The following is a 27,077-nucleotide window of genomic DNA, read 5'->3' as shown; positions in this document are numbered from 1 at the left end:
TCTGCACCCCTAAGCCGAAATCGCAGCTTGTGCCAGGACGGAGAATTCATTTCCCTGCACGGAATTGGGACCGGCGGCGGTTCCCCAATTCTGCCGACTCCGGAAAGCGGCTCTGAGTACACCGTGCCGCGTAGCACCTACCTGGGGCCATTGCTGGAGATCTGCTCCGCCATTCTCCGGCCCCGACCGGCCGAAGTCCCGACGGCGTGGACCACTCATGGTCTTGCCGGTTGGGAAACTAGTGGTGGCTGTGAACTCCGTCTGCGGCCGCCCTGGTCTGGAGGCGGGCCGATCGGAGAGTGGGGGCGGGGGGGGGGGGGGCTTATATCTGTACAGGCAATGTTTGGGCGGGCGGTCAGGATCTGGTGCGCAGCCGATCGGGGGGTCTATTGATGTCCAGCTCCACGCTTGGAGTCCGCCATGGAGCACGGCGCGGCCACTGGAGGCCGCCGCTGTGCGCATGCGTGGTCTCCGACCCGGAAGTGCGGGGGCCCGGATCTGCAGCAAAAGCTGCTAGTTTTATGGCAGGTCCCTGCTAGCCCTCTGCAGGGCAAGGAATATGTGGCCCTTTCACGCCAATTTTTCTGGCGTGAAAGTCCACAGTTTTTATGACAGCGTAGGGACATAGTCTCAAAAACAGAGAATGCAGCCCATGATTTCTTCTCCTCTAATTCAGCAAATCTTTTCATAATTTTAGACACCTCAATTGGTTCACTCCTTAAACTTCTAAACTTAACGGAATAAAGGTCAAATTGATGCGGTCTGTCCATATACTTTTATTCCTGCGCCACAGTTTCAATGAATATGTACTGCAGCCCCTCCAAGATCTGCATTTGCACCTTGTGTTACAGCTGGAGCGCACATCCATTTGTATTTTCGTCCTATACCGGCATTTCATTAGTGTTTGGCTTCCTCAGAAGCTTGAAGTGATTTGTGTGCTTGAATGACCAAATACCATTGGTCCTCCACAGATGAGTGATGCTTCAGAAGTGAAAGTATGCTGGAGAAGATCTAGGATAGATATGTAGGACCAGAGGATTGTGGTTCGAACAGGACATCAAGGTTGCAAATGATCTGCTTCTGTCTGAGGATAGAATCATGACCTGGTGTGATATTTGTGGCCCAAGTCATAAGTAATAGTCATAGAAATATGACGTGCCTCACAAATTATAGCTCATCCACGTCTGGATTTCTGGCAAGCAGAGTAATGATGGATACAAAGTGATGATGGATTATGTAGCAACTGCCCTCGAGGTCACCCTGCTCTTCGTTTTGATACTGCCAGGGAATCATTTTTTTCCCAATTAAACCATTGAACTTGGGAAAGCTGGGAATTGTTTTACATGGAGAAAGTTCCACAAACTACAGTTGGACGAATCATTAGTTCATCTGTTTTTCCCCGTTGCTAAGAGAAGAATGGTGCTTCGGATGTCGGGAGAAATTCGTGCTGCTATTCACTTAAGTGGGATCGTTAAACTGAACCTGTGGAACAGGCTGACAGGCCATCCATTTACAGCTTCTCTGAAGGACAAAGCAGCATTTCTTGGGGTTGTAGTGAAGTGTCTGCCTAGACTATGTGCTCCAGTGGCAACCAACAATTTTCTGTCTCAGATATGCGTGAACCCAATGGCCTCTTTTTAACAGTGCATTTCCAACATACTTTTACTAAATCTATGAAAGTCTGATCACCTCCATGCTCCCAACCTACCTCTCTTTTTAAAAAAAAAAACGATTTCCTAAAATATTGCATATACTATACGTACCCTTTTTTTAATTCTCTTAGGTGTATCCCTATACAACAATGAACCATTTTCAGTCATGCTGTTTGGGATGGTGACTAAATTCTGTAGTGGCCATGCTCCTCATTTCCCCATGAAGAAGGTTCTCTTGCTGCTTTGGAAAACTGTATTGGTGAGTTTCAATGAAATGCGAAGTTCATTTTCATCACAAGTACTTATTGTTTAAAGAGGTTTATTCACCCTCAACATTTTAAAAATAAAAATTGTCAACTTTGGTAGCAGTTTCGGCAAGAGGGAAAGCTTGTTGTGTGAAGTCTGAGAAAGATGCCGGCTTTGCTCCACTGTTTGCTTTGAGTTTCCTCAACTGGCAAGGATATTAATATTTGCCACAGCATCCTAGCTACAGTGGGAGAATATTAATGATTCTGGCTCCTGTCTGGCGATCCCCACTGAAAAGTCTCCGGCAGGTGGTTGCTAAACTGAAGGCATCTGTATTACCCTTAAAAATTAAGCATCCTTTGGCACATGCATGAAGAATGATCGCTTGAGCAAAGTTTCAGAGCCACGCCAGTGATTACAGAACTGATATTGGGATTAACATTCCTGAAGTTTTTAAATGCTCCAAAATCCCAACTGTATGTGAGAGTCCACATTCTTCATGTTTAAATTCCTAAGTCAGCAAGTGTTGACACAACTTTCTGTTTGCATTTAAGTGTAAGGGTAATATTTCAGGTGAGACCCTTAACTAGATGTTTTACTTGGCTCTTTAATAGCTGTCGCTGGGAGGCTTTGAAGACTTGCAGGTTCTTAAAGTGAAGAAACGTGAGGCACTTGGCCTGCCGCCACTTCCTGAAGACAGCATCAAAGTGATCCGTAACATGAGGGCTGCCTCACCACCGGCATCGGCCTCTGACCTAATCGAGCAGCAGCAAAAAAGGGCTCGTAGAGAACACAAGGTGAGAGTGACTACTTGCCTTTGCCAAAGCAGTCACTGGTCATTGATGTGGCTGTACCGGTATTGGCGTCGACTCTTGAATTTGCACTTCAATTTTGCAACTAGATAGCTTTGTTACAGTAAAACATCAATCCAACCTTCTAATTTCTTTCAAATTGTAATTTTCAGAAAATAATTTCTTGAGAAGCTCAATAAATCAGAATTGCCAGAATTAAGGGCGTCATGTGGTGCAGTGGTTAGCACTGGGACTGCGGCGCTGAGGACCCGGGTTCGAATCCCGGCCCTGGGTCACTGTCCATGTGGAGTTTGCACATTCTCCCTGTGTCTGTGTGGGTTTCACCCCCGCAACCCAAAGATGTGCTGGTTAGGTGGATTGGCCATGCTAAATTGACCCTTAATTGGAAAAAAACAATTGGGTACTCTAAATTTATTCCAAAAAAAAGAATCGCCAGAATTGAGAAGTTGCAAGGATGTTATATCCTGCGCAGCGGGGAAGCAATCATCTGAGTTGAGTGAAGCTCAGTTAGCTTATTATTGAAATTCTTGATTCGATTACAACATTGAATCTCATTCCTTATGTTAAACTTGTTTTGTCGATTTGCACCCATGCTGATCCTCTATAGACCTGCAATTTCTATTTTGTTGTGTTAACTGGTTGGAGTTTGCGATGAATCTGAACTTGGCTTATTATTGTAAGTCGGGAATTGTATTTAGAATTCAAATTTGAGAGAAAATACCAAGGTACTAAAGAAAAATAATGGGCTGAACTCCTCTTGTGGAAATGAAAAAAAGAGCCACTAAAAACCAAGAAGTCACCCCTCAAACTCAAGAGAAAAAAAAAAGTCGCTCTCAAGAAAACATATTTTGACCCTTGTTACCTAATTTCCCCTTAAATGTATCCACACCACTCACTTCAAACATGTAAATGTTGTGGTTACAAGAGCAACTCGGAGGCTAGGATTCAGAGGTGCATCACTCATCTCCGGACTCGACAAAGCTTGTCCACTGTCTACAAGAACACAAGAAATAGGAGCAGGAATAGAACACATGGCCCATTGAGCCTCCTCCGCTATTCGATATGATCTTGGCTTCAATTCCACTTCCCCGTCCATTCCCCATATCCATTGATTCCGTGAGAGACCAAACATTTGGCTATCCCACCCATAGGTGTATTGAATAAAGGAGTATTCACATCCCTTTGGAGCAGCAAATTCCAAAGATTCACAAACCTATGAGTCAAGTAATTTCCCCAAGGCACGAGTCGGGAATGTGATGGTTGTCACTGCAGGAGTTCTTCAGGGTTGTATCCTAGGCACAACCATCTTCAGCTGCTTCATTAATGACCTTTTTTCCATCATTAGGTCAAAAGTGAGGATGTTGACTGATGATTGCACAATGTTTAGCACCATTTGCAACTCCGATATTGAAGCAGTCCATATCCATACAGCAAGTCCTGGGAAATATCCAGACTTAGGCTAACATGTACCAAGTAACATTTGCGCCACACAAGTGCCAGGCAATGAACATCTCCAACAAGAGAGAGACTAACCGTTGCCCCATGACATTCAATGACATTACCATCGCTGAATCCCCCACTATCTTCATTCTGGAGGGGGGGGATTACCATTGTCCTGGCCTCAACTAGATTAGCTATAAATATACTGTGGCTACAGCAGCAGGTCAGAGGCTAGGAATCCTGTGGTGAATAACTCACCTCCTGAATCCCCAAAGCTTGTCCACCATCTACAAGGCAGAATTCAGGAGTGTGATGGAATACACGCCACTTGCCTGGATGAACGCAGCTCCAATAACACTCCTCGACACCATCCAGAACAATGTAGCCCATTGATTGGCACCTCTTCCACAAACATTCACTTCCTCCACCACCGACGAACAGTGGCAGTCATGTGTATCATGTACAAGATGCACTGCAGGAGCTCACCAGTGCGCCTTAAGCAGCACCTTCCCAACCCACGACCACTACCATCTGGAAGGACAAGAGCCTGGGAACACCACTACCTGAGGCAGCACGATAGCACAAATGTTTAGCACTGTGGCTTCACATTGCCAGGGTCCCAGGTTCGATTCCCTGCTGGGTCACTGTCTGTGCGTAGTCTGCACGTTCTCCCCGTGTCTGCGTGGTTTCCTCCGGGTGCTTCGGTTTCCTCCCACAGTCCAAAGAAGGTTAGGTGGATTGGCCATGATAAATTGCCCTAATTGCCTCTCCTGGGATCTACCAGTTGCGCTCGAGCAAGAGCGCAATGCGGTTGGTAGATCATGCCCAGTGTCGTGGATTTCTCCCCAGAATCTCCCTAGATGATTGTAACATGAGAAATTCCAAACTGCACTCCCAAAAATACCTTGGGTAGGGTGCTCTTTCCAAGAGCCGGTGCAGACTCGATGGGCCGAATGGCCTCCTTCTGCACTGTAAATTCTATGATAATCAATGATAATAATGGTTTCCATTCCGAAGTTCAGACCGAGTTTTCCAAATTACACTTTCAAACAAAGCTTCTGCTCTACTTTTAACAGTGAATCCAGTCCAGGATTTTACATCAACCCCTTTAGGATTTCTTTGTTCTTGTTCTTGACTTCTGTACAAACTGTTCTCAATTGCTTCAATTCTGAATTCTCAGACAGTGGCTTCAAACGTCCCACTTACCTCTAAAATCTGCTGCCCCACTGCAAATCTAGTTACTTTAATTGTCTCTCTAACTCGGAATTTAAAACTTTGTTCACTCCTTCAATTATTTTGTGAAACACATTGGTCTCTTCTTTTAACTTAAGTCGTCTGAGACATTCTGTCGCAATTACCTGGTTATCTGGATTATAACTTGTACTTCAGGAAGCCATCCTGTGCAGTTTTCTGGCAGGATTGAGAGATATTCACTCCTGGAGCGTCATTCTCCGACCCCCCGCCGGGTCGGAGAATGGCCGTTGGCCGCCGTGAATCCTGCCCCCGCCGAAGTCTCCGGTACCGGAGATTGGGCGGGGGCGGGAATCGGGCCGTGCCGGTTGGCGGGACCCCCCGCTGGATTCTCCGGCCCGGATGGGCCAAAGTCCCGCCCAGAAATTGCCTGTCCCGCCGGCGTAAATCAAGCCTGGTATTTACCGGCGGGACCAGGCGGCGTGGGCGTGCTCCGGGGTCCTGGGGGGGGGGGGGCGCGGGGCGATCTGACCCCGGGGGATGCCCCCACGGTGGCCTGGCCCGCGATCGGGGCCCACCGATCCGCGGGCGGGCCTGTGCCGTGGGGGCACTCTTTCCCTTCCGCCTCCACTACAGCCTTCACCATGGTGGAGGCGGAAGAGTCTCTCCCCACTGCGCATGCGCGGGAAACTGACAGCGGCCGCTGACGCTCCCGCGCATGCGCCGGGAAACTGACAGCGGCCGCTGACGCTCCCGCGCATGCGCCGCATTTCCGCGCCAGCTGGCGGGGCAACAAACGCCATTTCCGCCAGCTGGCGGGGCGGAAATTCCTCCGCCGTCGGCCTAGCCCCTCAATGTTGGGGCTAGGCCGCCAAAGATGCGGAGCATTCCGCACCTTTGGGCCGGCGCGATGCCCGTCTGATTGGCGCCGTCTTTGGCGCCAGTCGGCGGACATCGCGCCGTTGGGGGAGAATTTCGCCCCTGATGTCCTGTCTCCAATTGCCAACAAATTCAACCAAAACCAAAACTTATTTTTTAATCCTTACACGGGCCTCCAGTTGCTAAGCAACCCCTGCTAGTTCTATTTATTCTTCACGCCGTAGCCCTCTCTAGGCACAACAGAAACACAGTTGGAACTTAAACCTACCCCCACACCTTTGTCCAGCATGAATCTATCTATAGGATTTACCATTTCAGGCACAAAAACATTAAATCAAACACACTTATAGCAATACCTTAGCTCTAAAGTTTACCAATATAAACATAAATCCCTTAAAACTACCTTTGTTTTCCTAACACCAGTGATTCTCACGTCCCATAAGAGTGAATAAAAATAACACGCCCTGTGGTAGTGAGTCCAGATTCTTGCCATTCTTTGGGTGTAGAAGTTTCTTCTGAATTTCCTGTTGTGTTTGTTGATGGCTGTCTTATATTGATAGCCTCTCGCTATGCTGATAGCCATTATAAGCTGCTAGCTTGGCAAAGTTTTAACAGGCTGTTGTATCTACTGATGTTTTCCTGTTCATAAAATTTATTTTGTTCTTGTATTCCTCAAACAGGCACTTATGAAACAGGATAACTTGGATGCTTATAATGAGAAAGATCCGTATAAAACAGACGATCCTCGTGAGGATGATGATGATAACGACGATAATGACAACTCTATTGAGGCAGAACCATTTTCTTTGGAAAGGGAAGAGGTTTTGCCACCACCCATTCCACATCCAACCACCGAACGATTATCACTCCCAAAGGGACTGCCTTGGGCACCAAAAGTACGGTGAGGAATTTCTGCTAATTATTTGTTGGATGGGTCTATTTAGACTGTCACAGCTTGTGTGGCAAAGAATTCCACAGGTTCACCATCTTTTGGTGTAGAGGTTTCTCATCTCAGTCCGAAACAGCTTATCCTGAGACTGTGACCCCTTCCAACAACCCCCCAGCCAGAAGAAACAATATCCCATATCCAGTATGTCCAGCCCTGTCAGAATTTTATACATTTCAATGAGATTCCTTCTGATTCTTCTCAATTCTGTAGATTCTAGAAGATGACAACCCAAGGATTCACTAATTTAGCATCCTGGGATTTAGCTTACCAGGCCCTGGGGAGCTATTGGCTTTCAGTCTTATTGATTTCTCCAGTATTTTTTTCAGTAATACTAATTTCCTCCTCACTAGATCTTTGGTTCCTTAACGTTTCTGTGAAGTTATTTGTGTCTTCCACCATGAAAACAAATCTACGGCAGTTGTTTAATTGCCCTGCCACATCCTTCTTATAAATGATCCTGTTTTGACCGATAAGGGACCTACATTTGTCTTCACTAATCTTTTTATATACTGGTGGAAACTTTTACAGTCATTTTTCTGTTATTTACAACTTTAATTACTTACTCTATTTTTTCCCCTCTTATCAATCTTTTGGTCCTCCATTGCTGAATTCTGAACTGTTCCCAATCCTCAGAGTTGCTACATTTTCAAGCAACTTTATATGACTCTTTTGATCTAATACTATCTTTTATTTCTATTGTAAGCCATGGTTGGGCTGCTTTTGGTGTGCTTTTGTGCCAGGAAGAAATGTATAACTGTTGCAATGTATACATTTGTTCCTTAAATATTAGCCATTTCCTATCTACCTTCAGGTAGAAGTTCCGCTTCTTAGCCAACCCTTGGCCAACTCGCGTCTCACATCTTCATGGTTCCCTTTGTTTCGATATGGGATCCTAGTTTCAGATTGGACTTCTTTCACTTTTCATCCTACTGAAGAATTCTGTCATGCTATTTTCACTGTTTCTGAAAACACCCTGCACAACAAGATTATTAATTAACCACTTCTCATTGCACATTATCAAATCTAAAGTATCATATTCCCAAGTTGTTTTCTCGATGTACTAGTCTAAAATTCTATCTCTTACACACTCCAGGAATTCATCTGCAACAGTACTGTTGCTGATTTGGTTTGGCCAATCAAATGTAGATTAAAGCCACCCATGATTACTGTAGCACCTTTGTCACATGTATATAATTTCCTGTTTAATGCCATCCCCTAATATACCACTACTGTTTGGAGACTTATAGACAACTCTCATTAATGTTTTACTCCCCTTGTTGCTTCTTAGCTCCACCCAAACTGCTTCTACATGTAGATATTCTGAAAAATATTCTCTCTCACTGTTGCACTAATTTCATCCTTAACTAACAACGTCACATGACTTTCTTTTCCATTTTGCCTGTCTTTTCCTAAATATCGAGTGCCTTTGGATATGCAGTTCCCAGCCTTGGTAACCCTGCAGCTATGTGTCCGCCGTGTCTACCAATTTACGTTGTTAGTTCTTCTATCTTATTGCGAATGCTCCGTGCGTTTAGATACAGTACCTTTGGACTTGTCTTTTTAACATTTTTACACATTGTTTATTTGTACTACGGCCTTATTTACTGCTCGCCTTTTCTCTGCCTCCTACTTTTCTGTCATGGCACATTGGTTAGTACTGCTGCCTCACAGTGCCAGGGACCCGGCCTTGGGTGACTGTCTGCGTGTCGTTTGCACATTCTCCCCGTGGCTGCGCGAGTTTCCACCAGGTGCTCCGGTTTCCTCCCACAGTTCAAAGATGTGCAGGTTAGATCTGGCCATGCTAAATTGCCCCTTAGTATCCATGAGTGTGCAAGTTAGATGGGTTTTCCAGGGATAGGGCCGTGGAGTGGGCCTAGGTAGGGTGCGCTTTCAGAGGGTCGGTGCAGACCTCAATGGGCCGAATGGCCTCCTTCTACACGTAGCAATTCTATGGTTCTATGGTCTTTCATTTCTATCTTTGTTTCCCTCTCTTGTGTCTCAGCTTCCTCATAATCCGTCCCAATGCCTCAGGAGTCCATTTATCTCCAGCTACATTTTCATCTAGTCTATTCGCCTATTTCTGCTCTCGCTAGCATGTGGCACTGGAAGTAATTGTGTGATTGATACCTCAGAGGTCCTGCTTGTTGGTTTATTTCCTTGCACTCTATAATCCTGCTTTCAGGACTTCATCCCTCTTTTTATCTGTGTCGTTGGTAACACCCTCCCCTTTCAGAATGTCCTGTAGCTGCTCATCCTGTACATCCTTGACCCGGGCTTCAGGGAGGCAACATATCATCCTGGTGTCACGCCTGTGGCAACAAATGTTTGCCTATTCACCTTACAATAGAATTCCTTAGCACTATTGGTCCTGGACCTTGGCGCCGTGAGGCAGCAGTGCTAACCATTGCACCACCGTACTCCCTGTTGAGCACATATCCTGTCTGCTCATCTATTTTCCTCATAAAAGTGCAGCATGAGGCAACCTGCAATAGTGTGAGTTGGAGATGATGGAGGAACCAGCAATTTCTCCTCAATTTTGTTTCACTGTGCACAGCCTTTTCATTTAAATTTGCAGGAATTCTACTTCCTATTTGGTCTGGTCCCATATGTGCCATTTTAAAGGGGACAATTTATCTCTCATGTTGATGTGCAGCCACACACATGAAGCATACAGGGAACGTTGAAATTATGTTTATAAAATAATGAAAAATTGTGCATATTTACCAAATACGAACAATAATAGTTTTAATTTTTGCTCACTGATATCTTCAGTGGAATCTTGAATAATTTCATTTTCGCAAAGTTTGTGTCAAAACTCTTAGCATCCTTCTGTTAGATTCCCCCCCCCCCGTGATAATATAGAACTTTTGTCTCCACAGAGAAAAAGACATTGAAATGTTTTTGGAATCCAGTAGGAGTAAGTTCATCGGCTATACTTTAGGAAAGTAAGTATCCTATTCTGTTGTCCAATTGCTCATCATTCCTTTTGATTTTCAGTGTGTTTATTTTTGAGCTTTTGTGGGATAAAAATGAATTTTACCTGACAGCTGATGAAGTAAATTGTGGTGGTTCTATTGCAATAACTTGGCACATGTCCCTAAGTGCTACTTATTTCTGGCAGTGTTCCTTGAGAGCTACGGCAGTGAGCAATTGTTCAGCCTTTCCACTCTTAACAATTGATACCTGTATATGAAAAGTGTTGTAGAATTTTTTACCTTATTAATATTTTTGCAATTTTAAAGATGTTTTATGCGCATGAAGATTGGGAATGGTAGGATATCTAAAATTAGTGCATTCCATTTCATGCACTGAGCACAGCATCCAACATTCAAGTCAGTTGAATTGGATGCAAAATACTTTCTTCTTCCTGGAAAAAATGCCTAACCCACACCCCCAACCTAACCAATAAAGAGGACCCCGTACTGTGCCATTGTGGTCATTTATTTTCTCGTCCACATCAATCCTCCTTGGGGCTTGTAGAAAGATGGATTTCGGTATTCTGACAGAAATATGCTGAGGAGCTTAATGGATCATTAACCCCAACTTTACTACTTATCAAGAAACCATCTGGTTTCTACCTTCCTTTGCAGGGCTCAGTTTGAATGATTGAAAAGCAAAGTACTGTGGATGCTGTAAATCCGAAATTAAAACAGAACATGCTGGAAAAAACTGAGATGGTTAGGACTAGACGCCAAACAGTTTGCATTTTGTAAAACTGTGAGGAAAGGACACTTCACCCCATGAGTGATTATACTGGCCAGTAGAGTATCTTGTATATTAAAACAAACTTTAATTTTGACACATTAACACCAAAGAAATAGCTTTACAATTAAGAGTTAAACAGTTCTTACACAAAAGGAAAAACTTTAACTTATGCCCGAAATCTTCACTATACATAGTCCAACCAAGCAACCCAATACAGTCCAAATGCCACTTATAAATAAAGTTAACAAAACAGGTTTACTTGCTGTTCTCAGTGTAGAGACCCTTTCAGGAACAGCCTGAAAATCCTCTGTCTTGTCAGACTCCAATCCAATAACAAAACTGCCAAAACTACAGACAGACCTGGTCCCCCCCCCCCTCCCCCCTCATTAATTACATCATCTGTAAGATGTCCCATGACCTGCTTAGCTGGGACAAAACACCATCCCTCAAATTCTCCCCACTGCAGGGAACTGTCCAAATATAAACAACATTCCATTATCCACCTATAAGTAAACAAGTAAATGGTTAGAATCAATAATTACATGTGACGCCTTAATTACAGCCTTGGTAGACACACTGCCTGCATGTCTTTTAGCCCAGGGTTTTTAATAACAATACTACAATAAAATATATTGCACAATAATATCCTACGTTCATCATAGCACCTATATAGTTACTGGTTCATGTCTGTGACTTTTCATCAGAATTGGGAAAAGTTAGAAATGTTGAGCAAGGGATGGTTGGGACAAAGACAAAATGAAGGTTTGTCAAAAGGTCGAAGACAGGTTAGATTCAATGACAGAAAAATTAATTTTCCAGAGCCAAAGGGAATGGAGATGGGGCAAGAAAAGAAACAAAGTAATAAAAATGAGCCAGAGCAGATCTGCTGCTGGCTGAAAAAAACCGAAACCAGCAAAGAAAAAGAAACAAAATGGTTCACATTCTGAAATTGTTGAACTCAACGTTGAGTCCAGAAGGCTGTAAAGTGGAGTTGATCCTGAAGCTTGCGTTGATCTCCACTAGAACAGTGCACCAAACCAAGGACACAGATGCCAGCATGTGAGCAAGGTGGAGAATTCAAATGACAGGCTTTGGAAGCTCAAGATCATGCTTGCGACAGAATGAGAGTGTTCCACAAAGCGTTAACCCAATCTGCATTTGGTCTCCCGAACGTAGAGGAGACCACGTCGTGAGCAGAGAATATAGTAGACTAGATTGAAAGAAGTACACAGAAATCGCTGCGTCAAGTGTGATCCAATTTTCTGTATTAACTCCTCAGAAAACTAAAGGTAGGATGAAGTCAAAGGGTCAGTTTATTTGCACACGCTCAAATGTGGGAGGAGGGTATCAGCTTTGTCTTCTTTGCACTCGTATATAAAAGAGGGAAAGAGAAAAGAAAGATAAGCACGGCAAAGATGACCGAGAAAATAATTATTCTTTCCTGTGAGTCCAATGATGTATCCCTTCACGGAGATCCGCAAGCTGAAATCCGATGCTGTATAATTCACTTTTCCAATAGAGTTGACTTCACATGAAAAGTTAGGAACGCAGATATGAATAGATGGGGTCAGGTATTTTATCTGGTCAGAGGCTCTTTTTCTGTGTTGCTGCTTTTAGATGTTGAAATGGCACACTGAGTTTTCAGTACACCAAGGTAATATAACTGGTTCCACCAGAATCCATCTAATCTGCACATCTTTGGGTTGTGGGGGTGAGACCCACGCGACATGGGGAAAATGTCCAAAGTCCACACGGACAGTGACGTGGGGGCTGCGATCGAACCCGGGTCCTCGGCGCTGTGAGGCAGCAATGCTAACAACGCACTATCGTGTTGCCCTGTGCCTATTCGGAGATAATGAGGCGTAAGGTTTTGCGACACTACCTTAGTAGCTCCTTTTGTTCAAGGATCAAAATCTGTGCAGTTGACACCAATATCAACTTTCCTTTTAGCCAACTAAGCTAACCCCCCCTCCCTCCCCAAGAACAGTTATCAGAGACAAGTATGCTTTCATTTGGGAAGGCATGGGCTAATCGAGGCGAGCCTGCATGGATTGGCAAATTGTGCCTGTCATTTTTTAATTTGTTCATTTGTGTGGGCATTATTGCCGTTGCCTCATTAAACTTCAGGTGGTGGTGGTGAGCTTCCATGAACCTTTGTAGTCCATGTGCTGTAGGAATACCCACCGTCTGAGAGTTGACTAAATTGTGAGGCAACAGAGAAAGTTGATGTAGGAGTACAGCAGATATTTTAATTGTGGACTTTCAAAGTCAGCAGAGTGGAATGCAGGAGCATCATTTAAGAAGATTGAGCCATGGAGTAAGGAGAAATTAATATGGGATTGACTCAGTGACACAAAGCAAATATGATGGATGGATGTTTTTCATACTTTGCGCTAGGATTTTCCAGGGGTCAATTTTCATAAATAACCTCGACTCTGGTTTAAAGAGAAGCATTATAAAGTTTTAAGAAAGAGCAGCACGGCGGCGCAATGGTTAGCATTGCTGCCTCACAGAGCTGAGGTCCCAGGTTCGATTCCGGCTCTGGGTCACTATCCATGTGGAGTTTGCACATTCTCCCCGTGTTTGCGTGGGTTTCACCCCCACAACCCAAAGATGTGCAGGGTAGGTGAATTGGCTACGTTAAATGCTCCTTAACTGGAAAAAAATGAATTGAATACTCTAAATTTATTTTTAAAATCATTATTTAAGAAGGGAAAGAGAGAGAAAACTGGGAACTACAGACCTGTTAGCTTTACATCACTGTTAGGGAATATGCTGGAATCCATTAGAAAGGATGTGATAATAGATACTTGGACAATCATGATCTGGTTGGGCATAATCAGCATGGATTTACAAATGAGAAATCATGTTTGACGAACTTGTTAGTTTTTTTGAAGATGTTACGAACAAAATAAAGGAGTCAATGGGCGTAGTATGTTTGGATTTTCAGAGGCTTTTGAGAAAGTCCCCCACAGGAGGTTACTTAGCAGAATAAAAGCATATGGGATAGGAGGCAATATACTATCATGGATTAAGGATCGACTAACAGGCAGAAAATAGGGTAAAAATAAACGGGTCATTTGCACTGGCAGGGTGTGGCTTGTGGGATACCGCAAGGATACCTGGGCACTGCTGTTCACAATATAGATCAATGATTTGATGTGGGGACCAAATGTAATGTTTCCAAGTTTGTGGATGATACAAAGATAGGCGGACATATGTGTTGTGAGCAAAACAAGGCCAATGGAATATAATGTGGAAGAATGTGAGGTAATCCCGTAGAAGGAGCAGATGTGTAGAATATTTCCCAAATGGTAAGAAATTAGCAAGTGTAGATATGGACAAGGACACCCAAGTCCCTTTGTACAAGTCACTGAAGGCTAACGTGCAGTTGCAGCAGGTTATTAGGAAGGCTAATGGAATGTTAGTCGCCTTTATTGTAAGAGGATTTGAGTACAGGAGTGGTGTGGTCTTGCTTCAGTTGAATAGGAGCTTGGTTGGGCTGCACCTGGAGCACTGAGTTTTGATTCCCTTCCCTCAGAAGAATATTATTGCCATAGAGGGAGTGCAACAAAGGTTCACCAGACTTGTTCCGCGGGTGGTGGGACAGTATTATGAAGAGAGATTGGGTAAACTGGGCCTGTATTCTCTAGAGTTTCGAAGAATTAGATATAATCTCTTTGAAACCTACTATTAAGGAATAGATAGGGTAGATGCAGGTAAGATGTTTCCCATGATTAGGGCATCTAGGACCAGGGGGCACAATTTCAAAATAAGGGGGATGCCACTTATCACTGAGATGAGGATTCTGTACCCCAGAGGGCTGTGGAATCTCAGTCATTGTGTATGTTTAAAGCAGATATTGATAAAATTTCTGATTAACAATAATATAAAGCGTTAGGGGATAGTGGGTGTAAAAGGCATTGAAGTGTCTGATCAGCCATGATCGTATTAAATGGCACGCAGGTTTGATGGGTTGAATGACTAACTCCTGTTCCAATGTTCCACCATAATCCCCCAAAATATATATATTTAAATGTGGCATCACAGTAGATTCAGAAGAATCATAGGGGACTTTCATTGGAAAGTTACAGGTGTAAATGCAAAGATAGCTGCACCTTTAAAACTTTTTTTTCTCTTTGCAGTGACACTGATACTGTTGTTGGATTACCACGACCCATCCACGAAAGTATCAAAACCCTTAAGCAGGTAGGCGGGCAGCAGATGCAGCTTTAAACCACCCAAGGCAACAGTTCCTCTGAAAAATTGTAAATGTCTTTTTGTACAAGTTGTTTTCCATTTTGAATACGAACCTAGCAAGGAAATAGCCTTCAGATGTTTTGCCTTTTATCTCTTTAATGCATCAGGAAAAATGACCGTAGGCACTCGCACATCAATAACTTGCCCAAGTGCCTATTCTGATTGCTGTTAAGCTCAATTGGTTCGCTAATTTTATTGTGAAAGAAACCTGCCTTCCTTACTGAGTCTGGCCCTGCCCTCAAAGTAGGGTACTCTTCTCAAGTGCAATTATGGATGCACAACAAAAATGCTGGCTTAGCCAGCAACTCTGTTAACTGCCCTTTCACGGGATGACAATTTTATAAAACTATTTTAAGTAACCTCACAAAGCACTCAGCCGAATCAGACCATTAGTTTGTATCTCACCTCCTGACTCAAAATCTTGGTCCACATGGCATAAGTCAGGAGTGTCATGGAATGCTCTCCGTAGAACCATAGAAATGATACAGCACAGAAGGGGCCATTTGGCCCATCTTGTCTGTGCCGACTCAATTATCCCATCTTTCTTAAAACGGCCCATAGCCCCGCAGCTTACGACAGTTGCCTGGTTGAGTGCAGCTCGAACAACACTCAAAAAGCTCAACACCATCCAGAACAAAGCAGCCCACTTGATTGATACTCCATTTACTCTCTCCACCATTTCGCACAGTGGTCGCAGTATGCACTGTCATCTTCTCTCATTTTAGGCAGTCCCTCGGGAGTCGAGGATGACTTGCTTCCCAGGTAAGTGAGGAGTCCAACGTGTGACCTAGAGCCTCTGCCACCAGTGGGACAGACAGTGGTTGGAGGAGTGGGTGGGTGGGATGCCTTGGTTAGCACATGTCCCTTTCGCTGCCAACGCTTGGCTTCAGCTTGCTCCCGGATTGAAACCCGATGTGTTTACCTCCTTCGTAGATGCTTTTTCTCAACTTTGGGATGCCTTGGATTCCCCGGTGTCGGTGAGGATGTTGCACTTCTTCATTGAGACTTTGAGGGTGTCCTTGAATGTTTGTTCTACTCTCCTGGGGCTCACTTACCTGCGAAGCTCCAAGTAGAACACTTGTTTCGGGAATCTCGTGTCAGGCATGTGGACGATGTGGCCCACCCAGTGGAGCTGACCTAACGTGGTCTATGCTGGGGATATCATAGAATCACTACAGTGCAGAAGGAGGCCATTCGGCCCATTGAGTCTGCACCGACCCTCTGAAAGAGCACTACACCACACCTCCACAACATGAACTGCAGTAGTTAATCTAACCTGTACCTCCTCAAGAAGAATTGAGGATGGGCAATAAATGCTGGCTTTGCCAGCAACGTCCACCCTATCCCCGTAACCCAATATCCCCACCTAACCTTTTTTGGACACTAAGGGGCAATTTAGCATGGCCAATCCACCTAACCTGTACATCTTTGGACTGTGGGAGGAAACCAGAGCACCCGGAGGAAACCCACACAGACGGAATGTACAAACTCCACTCAGACAGTGACCCAAGGCTGAGATTGAACCCAGGCCCCTTGCGCTGGACCAGCCATATAGATACCTTGGTGACTAGAGCAGGTCAGAGATCATCTATTCTGCAGCAGCTAGCTCTTCAAAATCCCTCTGAAGCCTACAAAGCATAAATCAGAAGAATGATGGAATACTCTGCACTTGCCTGGACAGGTGTAACTGCGAAAATACACAAGGGGCTTGACATAATCCAGGACAAAGTAACCAACTCATTTGGAACTCCATGCACTCCCTGGACTACTGGCGTACCATGGCTGCAGTGTGTATCAACTCCAGGATGCATTGCAGCAATTCACAAAGGCATTTTCAACGGCATTTCCTAAACTTGTGACTTTGCCATCTAGAAGGACCAAGAAGTGCAGGGCAACAAATCTATAAGATCCCCTCCAATTTGCATACATTGGACACCTAACTTGCATATATGTCCATGATCTTCCATTACTAATAGGGGGTTTTATGATTTTTCCCTGAAACAACATTGTGGGAGCACCTCCACAACATGAACTGCAGTAGTTAGTCTAACCTGTACCTCCTCAAGAAGAATTGAGGATGGGCAATAAATGCTGGCTTTGCCAGCAACGTCCACATGATGGGATTTATCTGATGTTTAATAAGAGGCCATGAGATGTCTCATTAGAAATATCACATGCATGCTGAAGGCTTTTCTGAGATTGGAGCAATTAAGTGTTAATATTGGAATAACGTTTTACTCTGCATTTAATGTTTGCTCGCTGCTTGAAATGGGAGGTGTTCTATTTCCCCAAACCATTGTTCTAAATATAAAAAGAATTGAGAGAAATATGTATTTCGTATATGCAGTTTTAAAAACAGCCGAAAACATTTCTGTATTTATGCATATACTCATCATTTATTTACTCTACAGCACAAATACGTTTCAGTATCAGAGATTCAAATCAAGAAGGAGGAGGAGTATCTGAAAAAGCCACTCTCTGCGGTATGGATTGTGCTATTTCTAAATTTTGAAGTCGGCTCATGTCAGTCAGAAGTAGAACTTTAATAATACATTGCGTTCTTAAGTACACAGTGTACCATCTGTGTGACATACTTTTCAACCTAAAGTGTCTTTTACTTTGCGTGGACATTCACTTCCTCCGCTACTGACACTCAGTGGCAGCAGTGTGCACCATATGCAACCTGGATTAATTAGTGACAGCTGGTATGGATTTGTAAAAGGCAAATTATGTTTGAATCTTGAGTAAATAATAGAATGCTGATAAAAAGAAATGAATTGTGAATAAGATCTTTGAGCAAACTTACGTTCTATTAAAACTTCAGTGTAATAAAATGTCTCTAAGTTATCCACAATATTACCTGGAGTACTATCACCCAAAATTGGGAGTCATGGGATTAGGGGTAGCATATTAATTGGAATGGGTGAAGGGATTGGTTAATGGACAGGAATAGTCAGAATGATTTTATTAGGGGAAGATTATGTCTTACAAACTTGGATCAAATTTTTTTGAAGAAATAACGAGAAGAATTGATGAGACTGTTGCTTACATAGAGGCATTTGACAAGGTCCCACATTGCAGACCATTCAGAAAATTGAAATCCCCAGATACAGGGGAGGGTGGGAAGTTGGATTCAAGATGACTCAAGTGACAGGAATCAAAGGGTAATAATAATCAATGGATGTTTTTATGAATGAAAAGTAGTTTCCAGTGGTATTCCATCGCGCTCAGTGTTGGAGCCCTTGCTGTCTGTTATATATATTAATGATTTGGACTTAAATGTGGGAGGCATGATCGGAAATTTTGAGGGTAACTCAAAATTTGGCCATGAGGTGGATAGCAGCTTATGCCTAGAATGATATCAATGGTTTGGTTGAGTTTGCAGAACGTGACAAATGGAATTATCCAGAAAAGCGTGCGTTAAAGCATTTGAGGAGGGCGAATAAAGCAAGGAAATACTCAATAAAAGGGAGGATATTGAGAGTTATTGAGGAAGTGAGAAACCTTGAAGTGCATGTTAATAGCTCCCAGTACATGGTGGAACAGGTGGATAAAGTGGCAAAGAAAAGAAATGGAATGCTTTCCTTTGTTGAAAGAGGTATTTAATACAGACAGGGAGGTGATGGCGCAGTGGTGTTGTCACTGGACTAGTAATCCAGAAACCAGGGCTCAAATCCCACTATAGTAGATGGTGAAATTTGAATTCAATAAAAGAAATCTAGAATTAAAAGTCTAATCAAATCATTGTTGATTATTGTAAAAACCCATCTGGTTCACTAATGTTCTTTGGGACAGGAAATCTGCTGTTTTTTCTGGTCTTGCATCCATGTGATTCCAGACTCCAAAGTGGTTGACTCTTAAATTCCCTCTTTTTACGATCCCAGTTGGTGTTACTACTGGACGGGAAGATCCCAAAATAGAACCCTGGCTCAAAAAATTGCATCGCCTAATTTTAAAAAGAAGACGTAGAGTCACAGAACTGCCAATTAGTTTTTAACAGCAAGAAAAAAACATGTATTAGCATCAAACTTTTCATGTTTAATAAAATAGTCTTGTCAGTTCCGCGATAGCTTCACAAATATACACACGGTTTCAAGGATAACACTCCACCCTGACCAAATGGCCGATGTCACTCAATCGATCATCCATGGATTTCTCCTCAAGTTCCCCCCCCAGATGATTGTCATGAATGTATCCAAACTCCACTTGAATAAAAACCACACTTTGAAATTTCTTTCAAGCAATGTTTTCCATCAGCTGCTTTCATCAAGAATCCACCTCCAGGTTTTCCAACTATCCTATTATAGAAACCTTGCTCTCCACTGTTTTAATAAGGATCCACCTCCACTCAGGATTCCTTTGTCTTTAATGCTTTTGCACAAATTCCCGAGATCCAACCATTGATCGCTCCATAATTATTTAAATTAACGTCTCACAAACTGTAGTAAGATACCACACACCTTAGAACCACTTTAGATATCTTTCTGGCTTCTGACTGGCCAACTCCTTTCAACTATCTGTCTTCACTGGACAGTATCCTGTTCTGGTCCCTGTTTTCTCTGTTCCTTTAGCTTCAGGCTTCCTCGAATGTCCCTTCTTTAGTTTTCTTAACTAGCTGTCCTTCAGATTTATGGCACTGGCATTCTTAACCAGTTCACCATTTTCTTTTAGCAAAGCTGAGAGATGTTCCATCTCTAGCTGCTTGTCACGAACTGCTATGAATTCAGTTAAAATAAATAACAAAAAGCATTCCTACCCTAAAGGTGCCCATGGTTGCTAGGCAACTTCTCTTCTCCAAGCTTGTTTATTTTATATGGCGTAAACCCTTTCATCTAATAGAAACATAGTTTGAACTGACAAAAACTTCCACACATGCAAACATCTTTGACCAACATGAATTTAACTATAGGTTTACTCTTCCTTACACCGAAACACTAAATTAATAATCATAATCTTTATTGTCACAAGTAGACTTACGTTAACACTACAATGAAGTTACTGTGAAAAGCCCCTGGTCGCCACATTCCGGCGCCTGTTCGGATACCTGGGGGGAGAATTCAGAATGTCCAAATTACCTAACAGCACGTCTTTTGGGACTTGTGGGAGGAAACCAGAGCACCTGGAGGAAACCCACACAAACACAGGGCGAATATGCAGACTCCGCACAGACAGTGACCCAAGCCGGGAATCGCACCTGGAACCTTGGAGCTGTGTAGAAACAGTGCTAACCACTGCTACCATGCCACCCACACGGTATTAAAATAAACCCACTTATCTTATTTCTGATACGTAACAATACAAATGTAGATCTCTTAAAACTACGTCTGTTTTCCTGACATTTTGAAATGGCACAGCAAGCCACTCAGTTGGACAATTAGTGGACGGCATGGTGGCACAGTGGTTAGCACTGCTGCCTCACAGCGCCAGACACACAGGTTCAATTCCGACCTTGGGTGACTGTGTAGTTTGTACATTCTTCTCGTGTCTGCATAGGTTTCTTCCGGGTGCTCCGGTTTCCCCCCATAGTCCAAAGATGTGCATATTAGGTGGATCAGCCCCAGGTGGGGTTCCGGGGATAAGATGGGGGATTGGGCCTTCCAGAGGGTCGGTGCAGACTCGATCGGCCAAATGGCCACCTTCTGCACTGTAGGAATTCTATGAGAAATGCTGACCCAGCCAAGAACAAACACATCCCATGAATGAATGAAACAAAATAAAATCAGGGATGTAATGCTGGAACTGGATAAAACACTGGTTAGACCACAGCTGGAATTCTGTGCCTAGTTCTGGTCACCACATTACAGGAAGGATGTAACAGGAAGGACTTATAAGAGGCCCAGACAGGAAAGACATGTTCACCCTAGCTGAGGGGTCAATTACCAGGTGACATAGATTTAAGCTGATTTGTAGAAGGAATAGAGGGGACATGTGGAAAAATGTTTCCACCCAAAGGATGATGGGCATCTGGAAATCATTGTCCAAATTGGTGGTTGAAGCTGAAATGCTCAACTCTTTTAAAAGGTACTTGGATCTACACCTGGAGTGCCATAAACTACAAGACTATGCGCCCGGGAAGTGGGATTAAATTGAGCGGCGTTTCTTTTCTTTTTGTTTGGTGCAGACACAATGGGCTGAATGACCGCTTTTTATGCCGTAACTTTTCAACTGCTCTATGGCAAAAGATTAAAGCACTTGAAATTGGAGACAACCGTACGATTTGGTTGGAAATTGATTGAGGGATAGAAGACAGTCAGGATAAAGTGAAGGTACTCTGGTAACTGTCAAGAATGATGTTCCCCAGGGATCGGTATTAGGATCTCAGCTTTACTTAGTATATTTCAATGGAATGGATAATGGAGTAGTGTTTCAGATGGTATTGTTAAGATGTAATAAGGTATGCAGATGGAAGCAACAAGTTATAAAGAGACAGATAAAATAAATTTGCAAATCTATGGCAAATTGAGGTGAACAGGGAGAAATGTGAGGTTACTCTTTGGATCCAAGAAGTGCTCTTGGAAAACAAAGGTAGTTTTAAGAGATTTATATTTGTACAAGTAAACATTAGAAATAAGTCTGACTAATTTAATGCTTCTGTGCTTGGAACGGTAAAATGTATAGTTGGATTCATGTTGGACAAAGGTATGTGGGTTTTAAGCTCCAACTATGTTTCTGTTGTGCTTCGAGAGGACTATGGAATGAAGAATAAATAAAAGACAAACGCATGAGGGTGTTGCTTAGCAACTGGGGCTTTGCAAGGTAGAGAAGCTATGAAGTTTTAGTTTAGCTAATTTGGTTGCAGTTGGAGATAGGTAGTGAGAGAGCAGGCAGGTCTGCTGGAAACAGTTGGCTTTAGAAAGCTGGATTTCGTTAGCCTTGCTAAATGAAAAGTCATACTATGAAGTAACGTTTAAGAAAACAGATGCTGGAGATCTAAAGTCCAGCTGGTTAAGGAAACTAAAGAAATGAAGGAAAGTGTCCAAGAAGCCTGGAGTTAAGTGAACAGAGACCAAGGTATTGTTCAGAAGAATTCAAAGAAGAGTAAGCAAAGTGTTTTGAATTAAAGAGAGAATTGCAGGAACCAGATTTAACATGGGTTAGCAGCCTTCAAAGTGAAAGGAAACCTCTGATGCCATTTTAATACAGTCTGGGAATCGAGAGTTAAAGCAATTGTGAGAAGTTTGGAAAGCAGTCGAGGCAAGACAATCCTAAAAGGGTTGGTGCAAAATCCTGTACTGGATATGCTGTTAAAAGTGGAGCAGAAGCTTTAAAAGTGTCATTTGGAAAACCTGGGCTGGATTTTGAAATGAAAACCGCTAAGGAAAAGCATTATTATGAAAGAAGATTTTAAAGTGTGGTTTTGGGAGTGGAGTTTGGAACCTCTCATGTGATCATCAGCTGGGGAGTTCTGAGGAGACATCCACAAATATTCACTTGGGGTTCAGAGTGGAGAGAGCATTTGCCCAAAATCATCTTGTGTGATTAAAAGGGACTTTTTGTTACTAAGACCATTGTAGATTAAGATCCATAATAATCCTAAAACCTATTGTTGTTGCTAAGCTAAAGGGGGAGTAAAGGCATATTGTATCACCAATGCTTTCCATGTTTAATAAATGTTTTTCTCATTAACACTAATTAGCAGTCCTGTGACTCTGTTCCTGCACATTTTATTAAAAAAAAGGAAATGTTACGGTCTTTTAGACAGGTTCCATTCTGGTATCTTCCCTGTCCAGTTATAACATCAACTGATTTGTAAAGGACATACCAGAATCTTGTTGTGGTGAGAAATTAAGAAATATGATAGAGCAAAGTTTTGGATGTCACAAATTGCTCATAGATTATAAAATAGACATAAAAAGCAATCAAGATAACAAATGGAATGTTGACCTTTATTTCAGTGAGGCTGGATAAATTCAGAACAAAAGCAGAAATTTTAAAATGGGAAGCACTTTTTCACAATAAGGGTCATGGAAATCTTAAACTCTGTCATTCAAGGCTATAGGGCATGATCGATCTGCCTTGTCCCACCCGACCCGGTGATGCAACGAGGCTGTTGAATCTCTTGAGCCCTCTCGCGAGATGTAATGGCGCATTTAAATATGTCGGTGCCCGATTCTCCCAAGATGCAGAAACGAATGGCCCACACCTGGGAGACCTTGCCATGGCGCCATTTAGGTTCACGTTGAGGGGTTTCCTCGGCCATTGGGGACTCTTCCCCCAGCCCCCCCCCCCCCCCCCCCCCCCGGGTGGTCAGGCTCTGAACAGGGTGACACCCTGGCATTCCCGCTGCCACCCTGGCGCTGCCATAGTGCCTGGGTGGCACTTGCAGGCTGGCAGGGGTACTGCCAGGGTGCCAGGCTGGCTATGTCAAGGTGCCTGGGTGTTAAGTTGATCGTGCCAGGGTTCGGGCCCGGGGATACCGTTGAGAGGTAGAGTGGGGGTGGGGGTCTTGAGGACCTTGTATGAGGTAAGTTGGGGCGTTGGGAGGAGGTCCGGGGGTCGAGAGATCAGGATGGCCCGATACATTCAGAGTGTCCATGTACAATATAATGTGGCTTGCATTCCATTGAAAATGCTTGATCAGTGGAGATTACGGGTGGAATGCTAAATAAAAATCCAGATCAAGTATCGAACTGAAGCACAAGAAGTAACTGGAAAGTTATTTGTGGATTTTTTTTAATATTTAGGGCGACGAGGAGTTTGACTTGACCCCTGCTGAAGTTCTGTACCAGGGTATACTTCCCAGTCTGCCTCAATACATGGTGAGTATAAATTCATTTACAGTCATATTTCTTTCTGCACCAAATTATTTGGAATATACAACACAGAAACAGACCATTAGGGCCAGACCAAGCTGGCATTTATACACAACTTAAGCCCCATTTCACCCGTTGTTCTTTAACATATTTATAGCTAGTTTCTCTTTATTTATATTATTATTGTTCGCCTCAGCCGCACCCTTTTTGATTCTGTTTATCTGAAAATAAAGCCCAGTGCTTGGTTTGCTTTTTTTAATTGCTTTATTGGCCTGTCTTGCTACCTACTCCCAGATCCCTTTGCTCCTCGACCTAATTTCTTATTTTTCAAGGAACATGTGCTAATTTCATTTTTGCCAAAATGTAAAATCTTGCACTTACTTAGATTAAAACTAATTTCCAAATTATAGGCCCGTTGTGCAAGTTTATTAATGCTGTGTTATAATTTGTTGCAGTCCTCTTCAATATTTACTATTCTCCCGAACAACTTGATGTTATCCACCAGTTTAGTTATTGGGCATGATTCACCCCAAAGATTTCTGTCGGGTTTTGGGCCCGTTTGGCGGGGTGTTTTTCGGCGGCTGCAATGCCAAGATTGACACCGCTATTCAACAACACTTTGCCATTTCTTTGAGCCTCAGGGAGTTTTTGAGGCCACACTTAGGCAGCTTTCCTGCACTGGGGAGCAGGATCGGCTCCTCACAGATCGGGGCGCCATTTCAAACGGTCTTTACTCTCGACTCTTCCCCACAGATTGCTTTGCTTAAGATCCTTCTGGCTGCAGCCCCAACCTCAAAAGCAAAGACTGACTCAATCAACATTCTTGCTGATGTCCTACCAGAAGAAATGCCGTAAGTGTCTCCTTCATTTTGAAAGCCTTCCACTTATTAGATTCTTTCACTCTTTTCATTAAATTATTGGTTTTAATTTTCATGGAGTTTTTTATTTGCTCATGGGAAATGGGCAGCGCATGCGGTGCCAGCACTTATTGTCCATCCCTAATTGTCCTTAAGGGGGCAGTTAAGAGTGAACCACATTGCTGAGGCTCTGGCGTCACGTGACCAGACAAGGACGAACAGATTTCCTTTCAGGACATTAGTGAACCAGATGGGTTTTTGCGCCAATGGTTTCATGCTCATCATTAGACTTTTAATTCCAGATTTTTATTGAATTCAAATTTCGCCATCTACAGTGGGTCTCTGGTTTACTAGTCCAGTGACAAGACCACTACGTCACCCCTCCCCTAAAAAGACCGGGAATCAACTGGAAAGTATTTGGGCAAAATTATTTCCATCTATTGTGTTGCAACTTTGGAACTTATCTTGGTAAGATGTAGTTGTCCTCAGGGATACCTCCTTGGATACCTTGTTCTATGGCCAAGCTGCACTTAATCAAAAGCAAAATGCTTTAGATGCTCAAAATATAAACATAAATTGCTGAACATACTCAGCAGGTCAGGCATCATCTTTGGAGATAAACAGTTAATGCTTCACGTTGATAACTTTTTGAAAGGTTAGCAAACTGATATTGCACTATTTCCCTTCATGAAGGCTCACCTCCTCGACCTTTCCCCTCACCTGAGGTCTGGTGACCCTCAGGTTAAATCACCATCAGTCAGCTCTCCCCCTCAAAGGGGAAAGCAGCGTATGGTCATATGGGACTATGGCGACAAAAAAACCCAAATGATTTCCCTTCACAGATGCCTGACCTGCAGAATATTTCCAGCATGTTTACTTTGTATTGCACTTACTCAAATACTGATTCTGTCAGACTTCTTTAAATGTTCCTTTATCCTTTCAACTTTATTTTTTGTCTCTACTGTTACACAAGTGACTTTAGTACACCATGATGCAAGTAATGCAGTGATATGCCCTTTATCCTTAGTACCACAGTGCTACAAAGTATGAAGTTGGGAGTAGATGTCAACAGACACAAAGAGATCATCGTAAAAGCAATTTCTGCTGTTTTGTTACTGTTACTAAAGCACTTCAAGCTCAACCACATATACCAAGTAAGTAATGTTATGTCAACTAAGTTAAGTTTGACATGGCGAGTGGTGAAAACTAATATCACTGCTTCTGATCATCACCAGAACAGACAGTTAAATGTAACATTGTTCATTAACATTTCTGATTTTGGGCAGTACGTTAGCACAGTCGTTAGCACTGCTGCCTCACAGCTCCAGGGACCCGGGTGATTATGTGGAGTTTGCACTTCCTTCCCGTGTCTGCGTGGGTTTCCTCCAGGTGCTCCGGTTTCCTCCCACAGTCCAAAGATGTGGAGGTTAGGTGGATTGGCCAGGCTAAATTGCCTGGAGTGGGGTTAAGTCGGCTCTTTCCAAGGGCCAGTGCAGGCTCGATGGGCCTTCTATAAATTCAATGATAAGCAATCCATTAATATTTGGTAATAAAACATTTCGGTGCAGTTTTGCTTAGCCATACAGTTTAAGAATGGGAAGGGGCCCCTTGGGTCCATCGCGTTCACATTGTCCATCAAGCACCTAATTGTTCTAATCCCATTTTTCAGCACGTGGCCCATAGCTTTGTATGCAAAGGCATTTCAAGTTCTCATCTACATATTTCTTATAAGTTGTGAGGGCTCCCGGCTCTACCACCCTTTCAGATTCCCACCACCCTCTGGGTGAAAAACTTTTTCTCACATCTCCTCTAAATCTCCTTCCCCTTTCTTGAGTCTATGACCCGGGTATTGACTCCTCCACTAAGGGGAAAGTATCTTGCTATCCACCCTGTCTATGCCCCTCATAATTTTAAACAGCTCATTCAGGTCCCTCTGAGCCTTCTCAGTTCCAGGGAAAACAACCCTAGTCTATCCAGTCTCTCTTGGTCGCTGAAACGTTCCAGCCAGACCGTCATATAATCTAAGGCCTTGCTCCTCACGATTTACCACACCACCAATTTTTGTGTCACCTGGAAACTTATCATACTCCTATGTTTTAGTCCAGATAATTAATGTATACTACAAACAACAAGGGACCCAGCATTGATCCCTGCGGAACATCACTGGACAAAGGCTTCCGGTCACAAAAACAACCTTCATCATCCTCTGCCTCCTCCAACTAAGCCAGTTTTGGATACAGTTTACTAAATTGCCCCAGATTCTATGGGCTCTTAACCTTCTTCATCAGCCTCCCATGTGAGACCTTGTCAAAACCCTTACTAAAGTCCATGTA

The 27,077-nt window shown here is 43.3% G+C and overlaps 1 protein-coding gene across 1 annotated transcript in view; it reads left to right on the top strand.

Moving 5' to 3' along the window:
• LOC140393799 (striatin-interacting protein 1 homolog) overlaps window positions 1-27,077 on the top strand; it is a 118,243-nt gene that overhangs the window by 40,266 nt on the left and 50,900 nt on the right. The window contains exons 8-16 of the mRNA XM_072480245.1: window positions 1,784-1,911; window positions 2,513-2,695; window positions 6,901-7,121; window positions 10,049-10,114; window positions 15,020-15,083; window positions 17,546-17,617; window positions 23,819-23,893; window positions 24,641-24,738; window positions 25,772-25,898. Coding sequence (XP_072336346.1) covers window positions 1,784-1,911; window positions 2,513-2,695; window positions 6,901-7,121; window positions 10,049-10,114; window positions 15,020-15,083; window positions 17,546-17,617; window positions 23,819-23,893; window positions 24,641-24,738; window positions 25,772-25,898 — 1,034 coding nt within the window. The remainder of the gene's footprint in view (window positions 1-1,783; window positions 1,912-2,512; window positions 2,696-6,900; window positions 7,122-10,048; window positions 10,115-15,019; window positions 15,084-17,545; window positions 17,618-23,818; window positions 23,894-24,640; window positions 24,739-25,771; window positions 25,899-27,077) is intronic.

Source organism: Scyliorhinus torazame, chromosome 17 (assembly GCF_047496885.1).
Source record: "Scyliorhinus torazame isolate Kashiwa2021f chromosome 17, sScyTor2.1, whole genome shotgun sequence".
Classification (NCBI taxonomy): Eukaryota; Metazoa; Chordata; class Chondrichthyes; order Carcharhiniformes; family Scyliorhinidae; genus Scyliorhinus; species Scyliorhinus torazame.
Note: the sequence above shows the minus strand (reverse complement) of the source record. Positions and strands in the feature narration are given on the sequence as shown.